At 45.4% G+C, this 18,252-nt stretch overlaps 2 protein-coding genes across 5 annotated transcripts in view; one reads left to right on the plus strand and one right to left on the minus strand.

Moving 5' to 3' along the window:
- Positions 1 to 6,031, plus strand: part of DIO1 (iodothyronine deiodinase 1) — a 35,761-nt gene extending 29,730 nt beyond the window's left edge. Inside the window, exons 4-5 of one of the 2 annotated variants that reach the window (XM_006737665.3) lie at positions 2,850 to 3,049; positions 5,239 to 6,031. In XM_006737665.3, coding sequence (XP_006737728.3) covers positions 2,850 to 3,049; positions 5,239 to 5,307 — 269 coding nt within the window. In that variant the 3' untranslated portion in view covers positions 5,308 to 6,031. Of the gene's footprint in view, positions 1 to 2,849 lie in introns of both variants that reach the window. The other variant, XM_031032794.2, reaches the window with a different exon arrangement.
- Positions 6,032 to 6,261: 230 nt separating this feature from the next.
- IFT25 (intraflagellar transport 25) overlaps positions 6,262 to 18,252 on the minus strand; it is a 37,905-nt gene continuing 25,914 nt past the window's right edge. For 2 of the 3 annotated variants that reach the window (XM_081818453.1, XM_081818452.1), the window contains exon 6: positions 6,262 to 7,628. In XM_081818453.1, the coding sequence (XP_081674579.1) occupies positions 7,503 to 7,628 (126 nt within the window). In that variant the 3' untranslated portion in view covers positions 6,262 to 7,502. Of the gene's footprint in view, positions 7,629 to 17,604; positions 17,816 to 18,252 lie in introns of those variants that run through there. The other variant, XM_081818454.1, reaches the window with a different exon arrangement.

Consider the following 18,252-nt stretch of genomic DNA (forward strand, 5'->3'; position numbering starts at 1 on the left):
GTTCCTCAGGGTACTTGTTTCTGTCAATCAGACAAAAAGCTGAACCCGGCAGAATTCAAATGCACAGAGCCAGTGTCCACCAATCCCACAAGGTCTGGGGCCTGGGGCCCAAATCAGGTTCCCACATGCCACATGTCTGTCTAGGTAAATTATGGGGAGGCACTCGAGGCGTGGTGGGAAGGACATGGACTTCGGAGTTTCAGACATGAGTATGGGTCCTGGCTCCACCATGTGACCTTGGGCAACTTACCTTCCATGCCCACTTTTGGGACAGTGAAATAGGATGACAACACCACCCCCACAGAGTCACTCATTCGACAATATTTCACGAGTACCTGCTCTGTGCCCGCCCTGGGCTGGGCCGAGGGATATTGAGACCAAAGATACACACAGTTCCCGCCTCGCAGGGACTCACAGTTAAAGCTGGGGAAGTGAGTCACTGCTCCTCTCCGGGCCTTCGTGTCCTCAGTTGCAGGATGAGGGGGAGAATCCCAGCTTGGCCGCCCCTAGGAGGTCGTTGTGAAGCTCCAAGGAGCTAATGGTTGCACAAGACTGACTGCCTAAACATGATACAAAGGTAAGCTGGTCTTACTGTCATCTACAAAGTTCTGATGTCTTGGGGCAGGTAATAGTTACTTTACCCTGTGGCCAGGCACTTGGTGTGAATTTCTCCCAAGAGCTGGTTTCTCTTGGAGGAAGGTTCCTGAGCAGGGGACTTTGAAGCATTGAGGAGGTGGAGTCATTTCTGCTGGTAGACTTAACCAACTTCTATTACCCTGCGAGGCAGCTATTACTGTAAACACAGATCACATGGCTTCCGAGGGAGCCAAAGACCACATTAGCTGGGCCCAGACTCCCCAGAAATGGGGCAAGTAGAAGGGCAAGGCCAGTAGCACTTTATGGTTATTTTTTTTCAGCCCATTAACATGAGTACCACTTCCTGTAAGTAATAGAAGGGCACCTTGGCCAATGAGGCCATTTGAAAATCCCCTTCCGTTTAACGTTAAGCAGCCTTAGGTGGGTTTGGCTTGGGGCATCTCCAGAGCAAAGTAGCAGGATACCTGTGGTAAAGAATAAAAACCAGGTTCTTTCCTACCTGGCTGGTATCTGGGGGAGTCAGGCAAAATAAACCGGTATTTTTGAAGCAGCTTCTGTGAACCAGGCAGAGTCCCGGGAATTCTGTATAAGTTATGTCACCGGCATCTGCAACGTTGGTCCTATTAACCCCTTAGCAGATGAGGAAGCTGAGACTTTAAAGAGATTTCAAGAGCTTGCCCAATAACACACAACTGAGAATGTCAGGGAAGGCTTCCTGGAGGAGAGGGCGCTAGAGCTGTGGTTCTCAATGAGGCTGATTTTTGTCCCCCAAGGGACCTCTGGCAACACCTGGAGAAGTTTCTGGTTGTCAAAAACAAATTGAAGGGAGGGTGGGGTGCTGGTGCTACTGACATCTAGTGAGTAGAAGCCAAAGATGCTGCTCAACATCCTGTAACACACAGGATGACACGCCCACCACAAAACGTCAACAGTACCAACGTTGAGAAGCCCTGTGTTGGAGCTGAAGCTTAAAAGGACAGGTGGGGTCTCCAATATGGAAAAGACGGTAAGGACATAGGGAAGGGGGGGCAGCATCATTTGAGGAGGAGTCACTTCAGCGAGATGTGGAAGGACCGGCAGCCATGACTAGAAGTGAAGGTCAGGAGAGATGGCAGGGATCACTACATGTTTGCTAAGGAGCTGGTCCTGTCATCGGTTTTCAAGCAGAGAAAAAATCTGATCAAAGTTTGTGTTAGTAATCATTGTCAGAGATTTTTGGATGATGAGTTAGAGGGTAGCAAGATCAGGAGGTGGGAATACTTCTTAGGGGTGGAAAGCAAGGGTGGTTGTCAGGCTAGCAGTTGTACTTGGCTATGAACTCACCTGTCGTGAGGCTGTCCGTAGAGCTAACGTCAGCGGCAGTGGCTGAAGTCGTAGGAGAGAGAAAGTCCTGTGCTCACACTATGGGTGAAGGCAGCCCCGTGAGGAAGAGGGTGGGAGTGAGAAGCAGCTTGGGGGTTGTGGGTCAAGGAATCCCAGGTGTTTCACCCACCCGGCTGGGACAGAGGCTGGAGGAACATGGCACAGACAGGCCAGGTCACTGAGGAGCTTGGGATTTCTCCTGAGGATGATAGGGAGCCATCTAAAGACCTAAGCAGGAGAGTCACATGGTCAGATGTGCACTTTGGAAAGAACATTCTGGTGGAGAATAATTAGAAGAGGGAGATTGTCTAGACGCTAGAATAGTAGTTCTCAAACTTTCGGTGTGTTGTTAGAATCATCTGGAAGGCTGTTAAAAGATTGGTGGGCCCCATCCCTTGGCAGTCTAGGGTGGGGCCTAAGAATTACCAACACACCCCCAGGTGACGCCAACACTGCTGGTCCGGGCAGAGAACTACTGCTCTAGACCCTTGCCTCGCAGAGTGTGGTCCAGGCACCAAGCAGCCTTGGCTTCCTGGGCAGCAGCTAGACCCTCAGTGCTACCCTAGACAGACTGAATCAGGATCTGCCTTTAACAAGGTCCCCGTGTGGCTCAAATACACATTCAAGTTCGAGAAGCACTGGCCCAGGGGACTCTCCCATGCTGAAGAGCCAAGGTCTGGGAGTCAGGAGCCCTGGGCTCCCATTCTGGATCAGTCAGTAACTCTCTATGTGATCCCGTGCATTCACCCATAATAGGAAACTGGGCCCAATCTGGCCAAGGGCTTCTCTATCTGGGACCCTCAGTTAAAGGGGGTGGGGATGGGGGTATTTAAGCTGCAGGAAATACGTGCCCTGCCTGTGAGGCCCACTGCCCATCTCTTCTTTTGCAGATGGCTGGGCTTTTAAGAACAACGTGAACATCAGGACTCACAGGAATCTCCAGGACCGCCTGCAGGCCGCCCGCTTGCTGCTGGACAGGAGCCCCCAGTGCCCTGTGGTGGTGGACACGATGGAGAACCAAAGCAGCCAGCGCTATGCGGCACTGCCTGAGAGGCTCTATGTGCTCCAGGAGGGCAGGATCCTCTACAAGGTGACCAGGGGCACAGGGCCCAGGAAGGGTACGGGCAGAAAGGGCTTTGTAGCAGGCAGATCTGCCTTCCCGTCGCCGCCCAGCCATTTACCAGCCATGTGACCAGGGGCAAGTCCTCTCCTCGCGTGGAGTTTCAGTTTCCTCTTCTGCAAAAGGGAGGTGCGGCCCCCCCACTTCACGGGGGGTAAAATAATGCACAGGAAAGTCCCTAGAGTTTGGACTGGAGCTGCAGCCTCTTGTTGCCTTCTGAACCCAGAAGACTGGCCCAGCCCTAGTTCAGTTTGGAGCTGAATGAGAGAAGCTTGTCTCCATTTCATAAACAACGCTCAGAGAAGGACATTGACTTGCCCAAGGTCACACTGCACAAGGCTCTGATTCCAATTCTAAATCCTTTGGACGGGGTGGGCCAGGAGTGGGAGGGTCTGAGGCAGGCCTGAACCTGGAGCGGGTTGTCGGAGTGGGAGCAGAACAAACCCTACATGGGCAGCTGGAGATGCTGAAGCAGGGATTCAAGGCAGGAGTTGAGTCCCGGCTTGCTTTCCGGTGATTGTGCCCCGCTTAGGGCTTCCAGCCTGGCCAGGGTGGGAGATGAAAGCACAGCCTCTGGTCACTTGGGCACTGTTGGCCTCCCCTAAGAGGGCAGAAACCGTTTTATAGCTGCCGAAGGGATTCCAAACCTTGGAGAGCCCAGGAAGCCCAACCACGAGGCTGCTCCTCTGACCACAGGTCAAGCTGGCCCTACTTCTGCAGTGAAATGAGCAACGACTTGCAGATGAATCCCCGAGGTGCCAGGGGTCACAGCACAAGGATTCAGGTCCTTCTTCCTTTCTCCTCCCCAGAGACGTGGCTCTAAGATGGCATGATGGAGGCTGGCAGGGTTAGGCCCCGTGCAACACAGGAATGAATTGAAAATGGCTCACCCCTTACTTGGAGTCTGAGGGATAAGGAAGACACACACACAGTTGCCCAGTGTCCCAAGTACTATGAAACTCTGGAGCGGGGATTAGCAAATCTTTTCTGCAAAGGGCCTGTTTGTAAATATTTTCGACTTTGTGGGCCAAATAAATTCCTGGTCACAACAATTCAATCCTGCTGTTACAGCACAATATCAGCACAGACAAGAGGTAAATGAGTGTGACGCATCAGGACAGACTTGGCTCTCAGATGATAAATTTCCTGACCCCTGAGGAAGGGTAGGCTCTTTAGAGGTGGTGACAATTGTGTGGGCCTAAAGGCTAGGAAGCCAGCCACGTGAGCAGGGTGAGTGAAAAGCATTGCAAATATAGGGAAGAAGGTGGGCAAAGGCACTGAGGCACGTTACAGCTGCGTGTGAATGGAGAATTGGGGGCATTTAGGTGACAGGGGTCTCATTCTGGACCAAGGAGTTCAGCCTACCTCTTAGGACAAAGGAGAGCCATTGACAAGTTTTGAGCAGGAGAGAGGCATGATCGGATCTGTATTTTATTTTATTTTATTTTTAAATGTATTTATTTATTAGAGAGAGCGCGTGCGTGCATGTGAGTGGGGGGGAGGGGTGGACAGAGAGAATTCCAAGCAGACTCCCTGCTGAGTGTGGAGCCCCATGTGGGGATTGATCCGAGGACCCCGAGATCATGACCTGAGCTGAAATCAAGAGTCATAAGCTCAACTGACTGAGGCCCCCAGGAGCCCTTGGATCTGTATTTTAGAAAAATCAATGGCTCCTGGGTGAGGCGTGGACTGGAGGGAGCAGGGACTGAGGACTGGGGATAGTCAGGAGGTGGGACAGCTGCCCAAGTAGGAGATGAAGAGGGCTGAACTAAGGCATTGGGACTGGAGAGGCAGAGGTGGGTCTGATTTAGAATGGCTGGAACTTGCTGTGAGGGGTAGAGAAGATAAGGCCTGTCTGCAGGTCTAATTATGGAAGAGCAGCTTATTTGTATAGACCCCTTTCTCCTTTTGAAACTATTCACTTTACCGCCTCTGGTTTTCCTCGTACTTCTCGGTCCGGTCTGCCCATTACAGGTTGGTGCCATTCCACACCCTCTCCCTGGGTGATCTCGTCCACCTTACGGTTGCCTCTGCCATTGACGACACCATTCTGGCAAGTCCCACGTAACTATCACTAGCCCTGTGCTCTCAACCCAGCTCCAGACCTACCTATTCCTGCAGGCTGGAAATCTGGGAATGCTGATTCATGTCTCTTGCAGGGTAAATCTGGCCCTTGGAACTACCATCCAGAGGAAGTTCGTGCTGTTCTGGAAAAGCTCCACAGGTAGTCTGGAAAGATTCCCCAGTTCTAGGTGATCAACAGGAGGGCTCCTCCAGTCTTGGCTCTCCTCCCAGCCCAGGTTGGTGGTTACCTCTGGACTCCTGTCCCCTACTGAACCACTAGCTCAGATTGGTCTGCTCTAACCAAACAATTGTAATCAGAAAAAAAAGCAGCAAGTAAGCTGAATGTTAAAGACCATACAACTCGACGCTGCCCCCACTAGTGGAGACCACATTCATCTCATGACATCCCCACGTGAGAGAGGCCCCACTCCGGGGCCTCCTGCTGAGGTGTGGTATCTCTCTCCAGCCACTCTGATACCAAGTGTTCAGATATGGCGGTCCTTATGGTAGGCAAATTCATGTTCCCCAATTTGCCATTTATGGACTTGATGATCTAAGACACTAAACTGGCTTTTAGACCCAAGCATGGGGAGAATGCCGGTTGTTTAGAGAGCGGAGATGAGGAATAGAAAGCTGTCGTTCATTTATGCAGAAGCTCGCCTTTGAAATTGTTTCTCTGATTTCTTTGCAAGTCTCCTAATGGTCATTTGTGTTAGGTTACATCAGACTAATGGATAACCATTGGTATTCATCTGTTTTAACTCTGCTTCTTTTCATATTTGTCTATGACAGCCACAGCCTAAAGCACACACAGCTGTGACTTGATTTGAAAGAAAATGTTTTAAGATGCAGCAAGCTAATACAGAATGATTAAACTATCTCAGGCTATTTGAGATGGCTTTGGTGTGATCTTTACATTTTCTTTTCCAATTTGTGTCACCCTATTTTATCTTGCATTATAGCCCAGTGTAATCTGATCAGCAAAATTACCATATGCTTGGAAGCGTCTCATTTGGTGGGAAGAACATTCATTCTCCGTGGGTTACATATCAAGTGTCCCTTTGTCTTGGGAACTGCTAAAGAATGTTTCACATTGGAATCAAACTACCTTCATAACATGACAGAAAAGAATAGACTTGGGAGACATTTTTCTTTTCTTTTTTTTTTTTTAAAGATTTTATTTATTTGACAGAGAGAGAACACAAGCAGGGGGAGTGGGAGAGGGAGAAGCAGGCTTTCTGCGGAGCAAGGAGCCTGATGCGGGGCTGGATCCCATGACCCTGGGACCATGACCTGAGCCGAAGGCAGACGCTTAACGACTGAGCCACCCAGGCGCCCCGGGAGACATTTTTCTAACATGAAAACACATTCTCCTTGGCTCAGCCTTTGTTGCTACAATGTTAACACTATTAATGTTACTATTTTATTCTTTTAAAAAAACTTATCATTAATCATCCACCAGGCACCCATGTTCAGATATATTAAGTCATCTAATCTTTATGTATCGCAAAGAGGAGACTATTACCCCCATTTTATAGATGGGAAATCAAGGCTCAGAGCTGCATTTGTGGAAGGTCTTAGAACCAGTAAGTAACAAGCTAAGATTCAAAGCCCATCTCTAACTTGCAGCGGAATCCTGGCTCTGCTCCGCGCTAGCTTTGTGACTGTGGCTCAGCTGCCTTGGTCTCTTGAACTATAAAATAGGATGCTAGTCGTGCCTGTTGCCTAGAGGATTTGTGAGTAAAACACTCAGAACTGTGCCTGCCTTGGAGAAAATACCATGGACGTGCTGACTATTATTATTATAAGTCGTTCCACAACTGCCTCCTGGGCCCCCTTTTCAGGGAGTGGGAGATGGAGGGAAGGCAGGACAGTAGGGACACTGAATAAAAATTCTTCATCCTGCCAAAGCAACGCAGGCGTGGGTTTGTGCGGGTACACTGAGAGTGAGGAGCTGGGCAAACAGTGGGGCTGAAGCCCAGCTGAGCCCTGTCCTTCCTAAGCCCCAATTCCATAAAAGGAGACAGCGGATAAGCCCATGCTCCTCTGAATCACTCCTCAGATGGTCCCCCCGATTCATGCCTATAAATGCACAGAAAGTCCTGGTTTTCAGTGAACAATAGTAGCTAGAACTGGGGAGGAGTTTTCAGAATGTTAAAATAGACCCCAAGCCTTCCAAGTCAATTCTCTTCAGTTTAATGCTTCAGACATTCATTGAGCACTGATTCTTTACTGGGTGCTGAGTAATGCACAGATGGACAAGGTCCCGCTTAACCTCACAGGGGGACGAGGGATCCATTGCAATGACCATAATTCAAAGCGAGTATGATGGGGGAGAGCTGAGATAAAGACTCACTGCTCAGGGAGGACAGAGGGGAGGGCAATCCTGCAGGGCTGGGTAGGTCTGGGAAAGCCTGGCGGAGCTGGTGGCATTTGGGCTGGGGCTTCGAGGAGGCCCAGGCCTTCCACAGTCTGCGATGGGAACCTGGAGAGCACAGGAAGGGAAAAGGACATTTGTGGGGAAACTCGCATGGCAGAGGTGGAAAAGAACTGTGCAGGGCACTCAGAAGGTTTGGACTCTCATTCTGCTAAACTGGCCACAGACGATTTCATTTCGGGTAAGCCCAGCCATGAAGTTCTGCAGGTGTGTTAACATGTTTTCTGCAGCATGCTTAGGTGTCAACTGAAGAAGGATTCAGGATACCTATTCTGCCATATAGATGACATCACTGAAAGTCTCAAGTAGTTTTTTCAAGAGGACATGGGAGTGCCTGGGTGGTGCAGTAGGTTAAGAATCCGACTCTTGGTTTCGGCTCAGGACGTGATCTCAGGGTCTTGAGTTCGAGCCCCACATTGGGCTCTGCGCTCAGTGGGGAGTCTGCTTGAGATTCTCTCTCTTCCTCTCCCTTCCCCTTGTCCCTCCTGCTCTCTCCCTCTCTCTCTCATAAGTAAATCTTAAAAAAAACCCAGAAGGGCACATGGATGCTGTACTCCCTGATGTCTGACATGCTTGCACCTGCCAAGTCTGTTGTCTGGAGCCCGCAGGATCCCTGGCTGGGATTCAGACTCTTGTGTTTCAGCCTCTTTACCTCAGAGATTCGCAGACATTGCTCCATTGTTGTCTAGCAGTCGTGAGAGGAGGTGTCTGAGGCCAGCCTGAGTGATTTCTCCCAGCACTTGAATTGCTTTTGTTCAGCCTGGAGACCTGTCAGATTCTTTCTTTATACTTGAGATTCAGTAACTTCACCAAGACCTAGTTCCAGTGTTGATTGTTTTAATATCAAAATTTCCTGTGGTACTGCTATAGTCTGAAGATTTGTGTCCCCCTCAGATTCATATGCTGAATCCTAAAGTTCAGTGTGATAGTATTAGGGTAGGAATCAGAGGAACGCTGAATGGATCACCCGTCGGCAGTGAACCCCTTAGGAATGAGATTAGTGCTGTTATAAAAGAGGCCCCAGAGAGCTAGCTTGCCCCCTTCCACTGGGGGAGGATACAAGCAGTCTGCAACCCCAGAAGATGGCCCTCACCCAACCTTGCTGACACCCTGATCTCAGACTTTCAGGCTCCAGAACCCTAAGAAATAAATTTCTATTGTCTATAAGCCACCCAGTCTATGGCATTCTTGTTATAGTGGCCTGAACAACTAAGGCAAATACAATATCCTCTTCTGGTCCTAAGATTTAATTCTTCTTCTTCTTCTTTTTTTTTTTTTAAACTTCATGGACATTCTCTTCAGTTGCCCTGAACATCTTTTCTATTGTATTTTGTCCTACTCTCTCCCTCAGAAAGTAGAATTACAGGTATATTGTATCCCCTGTTCTTCCATAGCTGTTACCTTCTCTATAACTATTTAAAAAAAATTTTTTTAGAAGATTTTATTTATTTATTTAAGAGAGAGAGAACACTAGCAGGGTTAGGGGCAGAGGGAGAAGGAGAAGCAGACTCCCTGCTGAGCGGGGAGCCCAACGTGAGGCTCAATCCCAGAACCCTGGGATCGTGACCTGAGCTGAAGGCAGACGCTTAACTGACTGAGCCACCCAGGCGCCTCTCTATAACTATTTTTAAATCTGTGTTCTTTTCTATTTCATTTTGTGATTTTTCTCAAGCTCTCTCCTCTGACCCGGATGCTTCTTAAACTGGGTTTATTTCTGCGCCAGATAGTTTGTTGGTTCTCATCCAGTCCCATTTGCCCACCCTCTCCCCTGGATTTCAGGGAGCTGAAAGCCTGAAGGCCGCATTCTGGTTGGTTCTGCCAGTGGGAAGCACTGGTGGGAACTTAGAAGGTGGGTGGAAGGGAGAAGCCATTTTTCCGCTTCTGGCTGGAGAGATTGCAGGGACTGGGTCCTGTGGCTGTGTGGCTGTCACCAGCCACAGTGGTGGGCAGCTTCTGTTCAACCGTGGTGGTGCTTCCGCTGGTCAACAGTGGCCAACACTGGCCAACAACAGCCATATGGCTCATGGGTGCAACTCTGGGTTACATCCCCACCTCCTATTTGTTTTCCTAGCCTGCCTCTTCAACATTTTGTAACAAATTCCCTGCCTTCGTTCCCTCTCTGCTTTAAATATAGATCTGGAGCGAATGCAGTTTTCCTGGTTGAATGCTGACTGCTACAATTACCGTCATTATCCCTTTGCTTCTTACGTGGCTTTACCTCTGTTTCTTTTCTTAGCGCTGGCAGTTCGCTGTTCATCTTCTGTGCCTTATAATTTTTTCTTTAAATCCTTGTATCTCTTCTTTAGCTCTTTTTGTCTTTTTAAAAGATAACTATTTTTTAGTCTCAATTCTTGTGTTCTTTCATTTCTCTTGCAACATCTGTTGTGCATCCGCCTTATTTTTCTGTTTTTTCCCCTCCATTTCTTTTAGTGGCTAGTTACAGCTCCCTATAGTATGGCAGTTCTCAAACTTCGGCATGCATCAAAATCACCTGGAGGGCTTGTTAAGGTACAGATTCATGGGTCCCAACCCCAGCATTTCTGATTCAACAGATCTGCAGTTGGGATAGGAAATCTGCATTTCTAACAAGTTCTCAGGTAAGAGGCTGCCTCCGCTGTTTCAGGGACCACACTCTGGGAAGTGCGGCGAGAATGGATGTTGTCGGTGATCCACCCTGATCCCTCTCACCAAGCCAACACACCCATCAGCCAGCTACTGTGAATGTTGGCTGTTAATGGCTCACAGATGCCCCTTTTCCTGAGAAGTTCCCCCAACAGGAGCTATGCCACCCAGAAATCCCTGAGAGGTTGGTGTTCCCCTGAAGGTGACCCATGATTGATGCATTTGTCATACAAAGTCCTGGTCCCTTGCCTCAAGGTGGGAGTAGACCTCTCAGGTGCCATTCATGATCCAGAGCTCCTTATGGGATCAGGCTGGGGCTTCAGCTGAAGCCATAGCTTTTTTTTTTTTTTTTTTTTTAAGATTTATTAATTTATTTTCAGGAGGGGGGCAGAGGGAGAGAATCTTCAAGCGGACTTCCTGCCGAGCGTGGAGCCCAACGAGGGGCTCCATCCCACGACCCTGAGATCACAACCTGAAGGAAACCAAGAGTTGGACGCTCAACTGCCTGAGCCACCCAGGCGCCCCTGAAGCCTCTCTTTGATTAACTTTCTCCCCTTGCCTTATCCTGCTTCCTGAGAGCACTCACTCAATAAATCACTCCTACAAGAGTCCCTGTTTCAGGCTGTTTCTAGAGAAAATGACCTAACGCAGTCCCCTTCTGGGTCTTTTCTGATCACTCTTTAATGGGGCTTATTTTTTGCTAGAACAGAGTGTAGAAGGATGAGGAGGAGTAAGCTGGGGCAATCTGCAACTTTCATTTAGATTAGCTGTCTTAAATACCCTCTTATTAAGTTTATTACCTCCTTTGCAATGGGGCTCCTAGAAATCCCCTTCAGTCACACTCTGTTTCAACTGCCTTCTCACCACCTGTTATGCACTGAATCCATATGTTGTAGCTCTAACCCCCAATGTGACTGTGTTTGGAGACAGGGCTTGGAGGTGGTAATTAAGGTTAGATGAGGTCAGGGGGCACCTGGGGGGCTCAGTCGTTAGGCGTCTGCCTTCGGCTCAGGTCATGATCCCGGGGTCCTGGGATCGAGCCCTGCGTCGGGTCCCTGCTCGGCGGGAAGCCTGCTTCTCCCTCCCCCGCTCCCCCTGCTGTGTTCCCTCTCTCGCTGTGTCTCTCTCTGTCAAATAAATAAATAAAATCTTTAAAAAAAAGGTTAGATGAGGTCAGGCTAGGGCACTGATACTAGAGGATCAGTGTCCTTTTAAGTAAAGACACTTTACTTAAAGTGGCTCAGTCAGTTAATTGTCTGACTTCGGCTCTGGTGGTGATCCCAGGGTGCTGGGATTGAACCCTATGTTGGGCTCTCTGCTCAGTGGGGAGTCTGCTTCTCCCTCTCCCTCTGCCCCTTTCCCCCTGCTTGTGCGCTTGCTCGTGCTCCCTCTGTCAAATAAATAAATAAAATCTTAAAAAAAGAAAAAAGAAAGAAAAGACACCAGAGAGGGGCACCCGGGTCGCTCAATTAAGTGCCTGACTTCAGCTCAGGTCATGATCTTGGGGTCCTGGGATCGAGCCTTGGGTCAGGCTCCCTGTTCGGTGGGAAGTCTGCTTGTCCTTCTCCCTCTGCTCCCCACCCCCGCTGGCACTCTCTCTTTCAAATAAATAAAATACTAAAAAAAAAAGAGAGAGACCCCCCCCCCCAGAGAGTTCTCTCTCCTGCTCTGTACAAAGAAGAGGTCATGTGAGCACATAGGGAGATGGTGCTCATCTCCAAACCAGGAAGAGAGGTCTCACCCAACCAACTACACTGGCACCCTGATCTTGGCCTTTCAGTCTCCAGAACTGTGAGAAAATAAATGTCTGCTGTTTAGGCGCCCTAGCCTGTGTTATTTTTTTACAGCAGCCTGAGCTGTTTCTAAGACACCCTCCTTCACCACGCTTCCTACAGCAGTCTCCTCTGGTGTATCTTGCCTGTCTCTCCTTCAGCTCCCTCTCCCCTGCCATTCTGAGTTAGTAACCTCAGCCCTCTGGGGACATTCCCCCTCCTCTGAAGCCACCTGCAGGCTGAGATGGCTTCAGTCTAATAAAAAATTGTTGAAGCAGCCTTTCATGTCTATGACACGTTCAAGAAAATCTCTAGTTCTGGGACAGCATAGCAGTTCTCAGCTTCCTTTTCACCAAGATCCTGTTGTCACAGGACTTAGTGAAAATCCTTTCCAGTTAGAGGTTGTAACTACTTCCATGAAGATGAAATTCTTTTTTCTTTCTTTTTATAATTCTTTTGTTGTGAATAATGAGTTTTGAGAAAGGGGATGGAGTAAAAATCCCTTTACTCCACCATCTTTAACCAGAAGTATCCATCCTATATTTATAGATGATTTATATCCCTTTATAAAGTATGATATTTGATGTCTGTATATATGCTTTCTAATGTATGGATGCATAGTCGTTTCCAGTTTCCTGTCCTGTAAGAAGCATTGCTATCAATCTTTGCTCATTTGTCATTTATCTGATTACTTCATTAGAATATAATCCTAGAAATGGAATTTGTGTCAAAAGCTATGTGCGTGTTTAACTTTGCATACTGCCACATGTTATTTTTTAGAAGGTTTGCTATCAGCTACAAAGGGCTGTTGGAACATCATCTAAAAGTGAAGCCCCCAAAGGATGTCCTCCACGGAGGGGCATTCCTGAGACAGGGCTCATAACAGCAATGCTTTTTAAAAAGTCTGTATAAATGAGTGAGAGACACAAGAATTTTCATTTGTGTAATATTTCTTTGCCCTGTTTCAGTACATGGTTAAAATGTCATTAGATTTTTACTTTTTAAAAAAGCAAAAACTTGGGGTGCCTGAGTGGCTCAGTTGGTTAAGCATCTGCCTTCAGCTCAGGTCATGATCTCGGGGTCCTGTCGGGCTCCCTGCTTCTCCCTCTCCCTCTGCCCTTACCCCTCCCACTTGTGCTCTCTCTCTCAAAATCTTTAAAAAAATTAAAAAAAAAAACAAAAAAGTAAAAACCTGATACAAGGCACTGTGGTAGGCACTGGCCCACAGTAAGTGATCCAAAAATGTATATTTTATTAGCTAGCTTTATTAAAAACTCCTCAAGGATGTTATAGTGTAAAGAGATAGAGAACAATGCAAGTAAATGAACAATGTCCATTTATTCAGTCAACACATTTTAATTGAAAATCTACTATGTGCCAGGCACTGTTCTCAGGCCTGAGGATACAGTCAGAAGCAAAAGAAACAAACGTTCCCTGCCCTTGTGGAATTTACATTCTAGTGAGGGAAAGAGACAATAAACACAATATATATGATAAAGAAGAAAAAAATATGTGTTAGTAATAAGCAGGGCCATCCCTAAAAGGTTGTGGGAGCTGAGGGTGATTCAGTCAATTGAGCCCCTACCCAAGATATTCACACTTGAAAGGAGACTGCACTGCCCTCATCTTTCACAGCATGCTTGGGATATGATTAAAGGGAAAAAAATCTCAGCTGAATTTTAGCGGTAGTGTGAAAAGAGAAGTAAGGTACCAGAAGCCCTGAAGCACAGGACCCAGGGTGGCTAGTTCCAGAACAAAGGAGAAAAACAATGTGGGGAAGGAAGACTGAATGTGTTTATGTTGCAATGTTGTATGTGGGTGGGGAATGGCCAGGGTGAAGAGACACTGTAATTTTGGATACCTGAGGCCAGGGAAGGCCTCACTGAGATTTGGCGCAAGGATCTCAAGTACATGAGGAAGCTAGCTGTACAGATATGTAAGGAAAGAGCCCTCCAGGCAGAGGAGGCAAACTCAAAGGTCTCAATCCCAGAGCACACACAGCACAATGGGAGTCAGGAGTCAGTGGGTAGGTGGAGATAAATCCAAATGAGGGATGAAGGGGGATCAAGGAAGCCAGCTGGGAACAAATGAGACTTTAAAAAGATGATGGGTTCAGCAGTGAAGAAAAAAGAAAAAAGATAAAGCCACATATTATTATACCTATTGCTTGAAATTTGGAGAGGTTTTTATAAGGTGAAATGAATTTTTAAAGTCCAGGAAAGCGAAGGTTAAAGACTGCTGTTTTTAAGTAGCATAAAGTGGTATTACAAGCACTACACTGATAACTTGTTCTCTGCATCCACAGAAGACAGACACAGAGAAAAAAGGCTTAGAGATAATTTACTAGGCCTGTGCCAAAGAGATCAATCAGACAACCCCTGGAGATCCCTTCCAGCAATCTGCGAGCCTTAACACTGTTTCTTACACAAAGAATCATTGACATTTCAGTTTAGGAAGTTGGCCAAAAGAAAATCCTTAGCATTTCATTTTATTGAACATGAACACAATTGCTCTAAGTCACCTTCCTTCTCAAAAGCCTTAAATGGCTCCAGTGTTAAGGGAAAATATTTGAAAGCATTAAAAGCTCTCTATGATCTGACTGTAATGTATGGTTTTAGTCTTATTCTTTGCCCTAGTCAGACTTAAATATTCATCACTCCGCAAATGTGTTTGATGACAGAGTACTCCTCTTCACATCTTCGATCACACCAACATTGCTCTTGAAATACCTTACTCTCCTCCATGTATCTAAAACCTATCTTTCTAAGAGTAAATTTGTGCAACAAATCTTGGTAAGTGGTTTATCAGGAAGTATTAAGAATCTTAAAACTGTTCCTAACTTTGACCAATTCCCTTCTGGGAATCTCCTCTAAGGAAATCATTTGAGGGGCAGGCAAAGATTTTTGCACAAAGATACCCTCAGTAGCAGTACTGATTTTTATTTTTCTATTATGAAGACTGTCAAGCATACACAGAGAGGTGGGTGCAGTAAAGTTCCATATATCCACCACCCAGATCTAATCATTTATTGCCATATTTGTTTCAACTAACACCTTTTCCCTTAAAAAATCCGCTTAAATGTTTTAAAGCAAATCCCAGATATCAGGGCATTTTACCCCTATATACTTCGATATGCATCTCTGAAAAATACAAGCATTTTCTTACCTAAGCTTAATGCCAGTAACACAGCTAGCAAAATGAACAGTAATCAATCCATAAGCATATTTCCCCAAATATCTTTAAAATGTCTGATTTTCAGTTGTTTTGTCAAATCAGTATCCAAATAACATCCCCACATGGCATGTGGCTATTGGGGCTCTTGACGTCTTTCTGAATCTAGAGTGGACACCTTCCTTGATTAATTACCATTTTTCATGCCACTGACTTGTTGAAGAAACCAGGTCACTTGTTCTGTAGGATAAGCTATATTCTAGATTTGTCTGTGAATCAGTTGGGATAAGCCATGTCATAGTCCAAATTTCATTGGCTTAAAACAATGAAGCTTCGTTTTTTTTTCTGTATGTCCATCTCACATTGAGAGTTCTGCTCCCTGCTATCGTCAGGCTCACTTCCAGACCTAGACTGGTGAAGTAGTTACTGTGCAGAACATCATTGCTGGTCATCGTGACAGAGAAAGAAAAGAGCTTTGAAGGACCTCATGCAGGCCTAGCTACCACTTTCCCCTCATCCCATTGCCCACAGTTGGTCACATGGCCCTACCCAAACAAAGAAGGCCAGGAAGTCTATCTCACCATGTGCAGGAAGGGCACAGTTCTGGGCATTTCGGTGAGCTACAAAATGGCTACTAGTCTATTTGCTGCCCTGTGGTGTCATTTTACTTGTTTTTCCATCCCTGTATTTCCCGAAAAATGGAAGCTAACTCTAGAACTTGATTCAATTCAGGCTCAGTAACTTTGGCAAAAGGACTTCAGAGGTTGGCCTGTGTGCTTCCTATTGCATCACATCAGGAGCATAGAGTGTTTAATTGTAGTAGGTTACAGCAGCAATGGCCACTGTCTCCCTGGCCTCCCATCATATATATGGAAATATGAAAACAATGAGAGAGAGGCAGAGACTGAGAGAGATTGATTTTAAGAAATTGGCTCAGATGATTACAAAGTCTGGCAAGTCCAAAATCTGTAGGGTTGGCTGACAGGCTGGAGAGATTGTTGTATAAGTCTGAGCACTGTCTACTGGCAGAATTCCTTCTTGTCCAGGAAAGGCCAATCTTTGTTCTATTAAGGTCTTCAACTGATGGGATGGAGGGCCATCGGCTTTACTCAAAGTCTACCAATTTAAATGCTAATCTCCTCCCAAAAATACCCCACACATAAACATTCAGAATGTTTGAACAAACATCTGGGCATTGTGGCCCAGTCTATGTAACAGATAAAATTAACTATCACAAACATACTTCACTAAGATTATGTTATGGGTTGAACTATGTCTCCAAAAAGACATGTTGAAGTCTTAATCTTTGGTACCTGTGAATGAGACCTTACTTGAAAATATGATTGTTACAGTATGATGAAGCCATACTGGAGTAGGGTGGGCCCTAATTCAATATGACTGATACCCTCATAAGAAGAGGAAGAGATACACAGAAAGAGATATGCACAGAGGGAAGATGATGTGAAGACACACAGAGAGAATGCCATATGAAGGCAGAGGCAGACATGAGCTATGGTGCCACAAGCCAAGGAATGCCAAGGATGGCCAGCAACTCCAGAATCTAAGAGAAAGCCATGGAACAGATTCTACCTCAGAACCTCCAGTAGGAACAAACCCTGTCAATACCTCAATTTCTGACTTCTAGCCTCTAAAAATGTGAGACAATAAATTTCTATTGTTTTAAGGCACCAAGTTTATAGTACATTATTATGACAGAAACTAATATGAACCACACAGACAAAATACTATGTTCTAATGCCACTGTTTCCTGTGTGTTTATTTTATCAACTTGTGATAAAGTTAGGTTCGTGCATTTCTGTTTGTTTTCAATATTCTGGACTTTTTTTGTTTTAATTTTTGGCTATATTAGTTACTTATGTTTTCAAAAGTCAAGCTATATAAAGTATATTCAGAAAAGTTTTATTTTTCTTCAATCTGTCCTATCCTGTTCCCTACCTCCCCAACATATACAAAAAAAATCAATTAATATTAATAATGATTCTCTGTGGGAAGTCAGATTGTTTTTTTTCCTAATTCTTCTCTGAGATTTTCAAATCAAGGCAAAAATTAAATTAAAAGAAAAAAATAAAATTTTTTGGACAAGGCCCAGCTCAAGTTCCATGGCCTCCATGAAACCTTCCCATAAGTCCTTTCTCTTTTCTGAACTCACACATTTACTGTCTATATTGCTCACTTAGCCCTTTTCATCAATCAATAAATTAAAAAATTAATGCACTGAAGCTAAAAAAATTAATGCACTGAGATCTGAAGGGCACCTTGTGAGATGCTGTGAGGACACAATTTTTAACAGTTAAGTTTTCATATATAGTCATTTCCTTCATTAAGTTGTACACTGAAGTGAGAGCTTTCTTATAGTCTACATGGTGGCCATCACTCCTGACTAATGAACCAAACTCCTTTGCACAAAATGTTGAAGAGAAATTAAAAACTGAAACAGATTAATACAAATCCCTTTAATAAGGCACATCAATGACAACTTCATGTTTCAATAAATACATTGTTAAAAAACCATGCAAGAGTATTTTGTTATAATTACTAAGAAAGATTTGAGACTGCTAGTCCCTCTGCAGAAACACTATGCACAGATGCAAAATGATCAAAGGCTGATATAATAATGAATCTCAAATAAGTGGCGTGGCCATCTCGGGTCTGCAAAGGAAAAATCAATATGGAAGCTTTTAGCAATTCTAGTTAATTTGTTAAACAGCAGTTAGCAGAAAAAAGGGTTTGATGCAAAAATAATATCCTAAATATACAATAATATATAAGATATAATATTCAGAAGAGAAGACAGCTGCATATAACAGTACTGCTGCTCTGAAGTATCATCAGGCAAATATCAGCATTGGTTTGATGAAAAATAGCAGGTGGAACTAAAAATTGCAACTTTACATTTCTGATTAATTTTTTACAAGTGTCTTTCTAAAGTATTTTTCATGTTAGGAGACTTCCTTTGTTTGATGATTCCTCTGACTGTACTACCCTGAAACATTATTATACTTTTACATTTATATAATTTCTCTGGAAAGCAATTTGGCAATATACATAAGCAGCTATAAATATGTCTAAACTGATGGACCCAGTAA

The sequence above is a fragment of the Leptonychotes weddellii genome, chromosome 4 (genome assembly GCF_054177405.1).
Source record: "Leptonychotes weddellii isolate Sample4059 chromosome 4, ASM5417740v2, whole genome shotgun sequence".
NCBI classification, from domain to species: domain Eukaryota; kingdom Metazoa; phylum Chordata; class Mammalia; order Carnivora; family Phocidae; genus Leptonychotes; species Leptonychotes weddellii.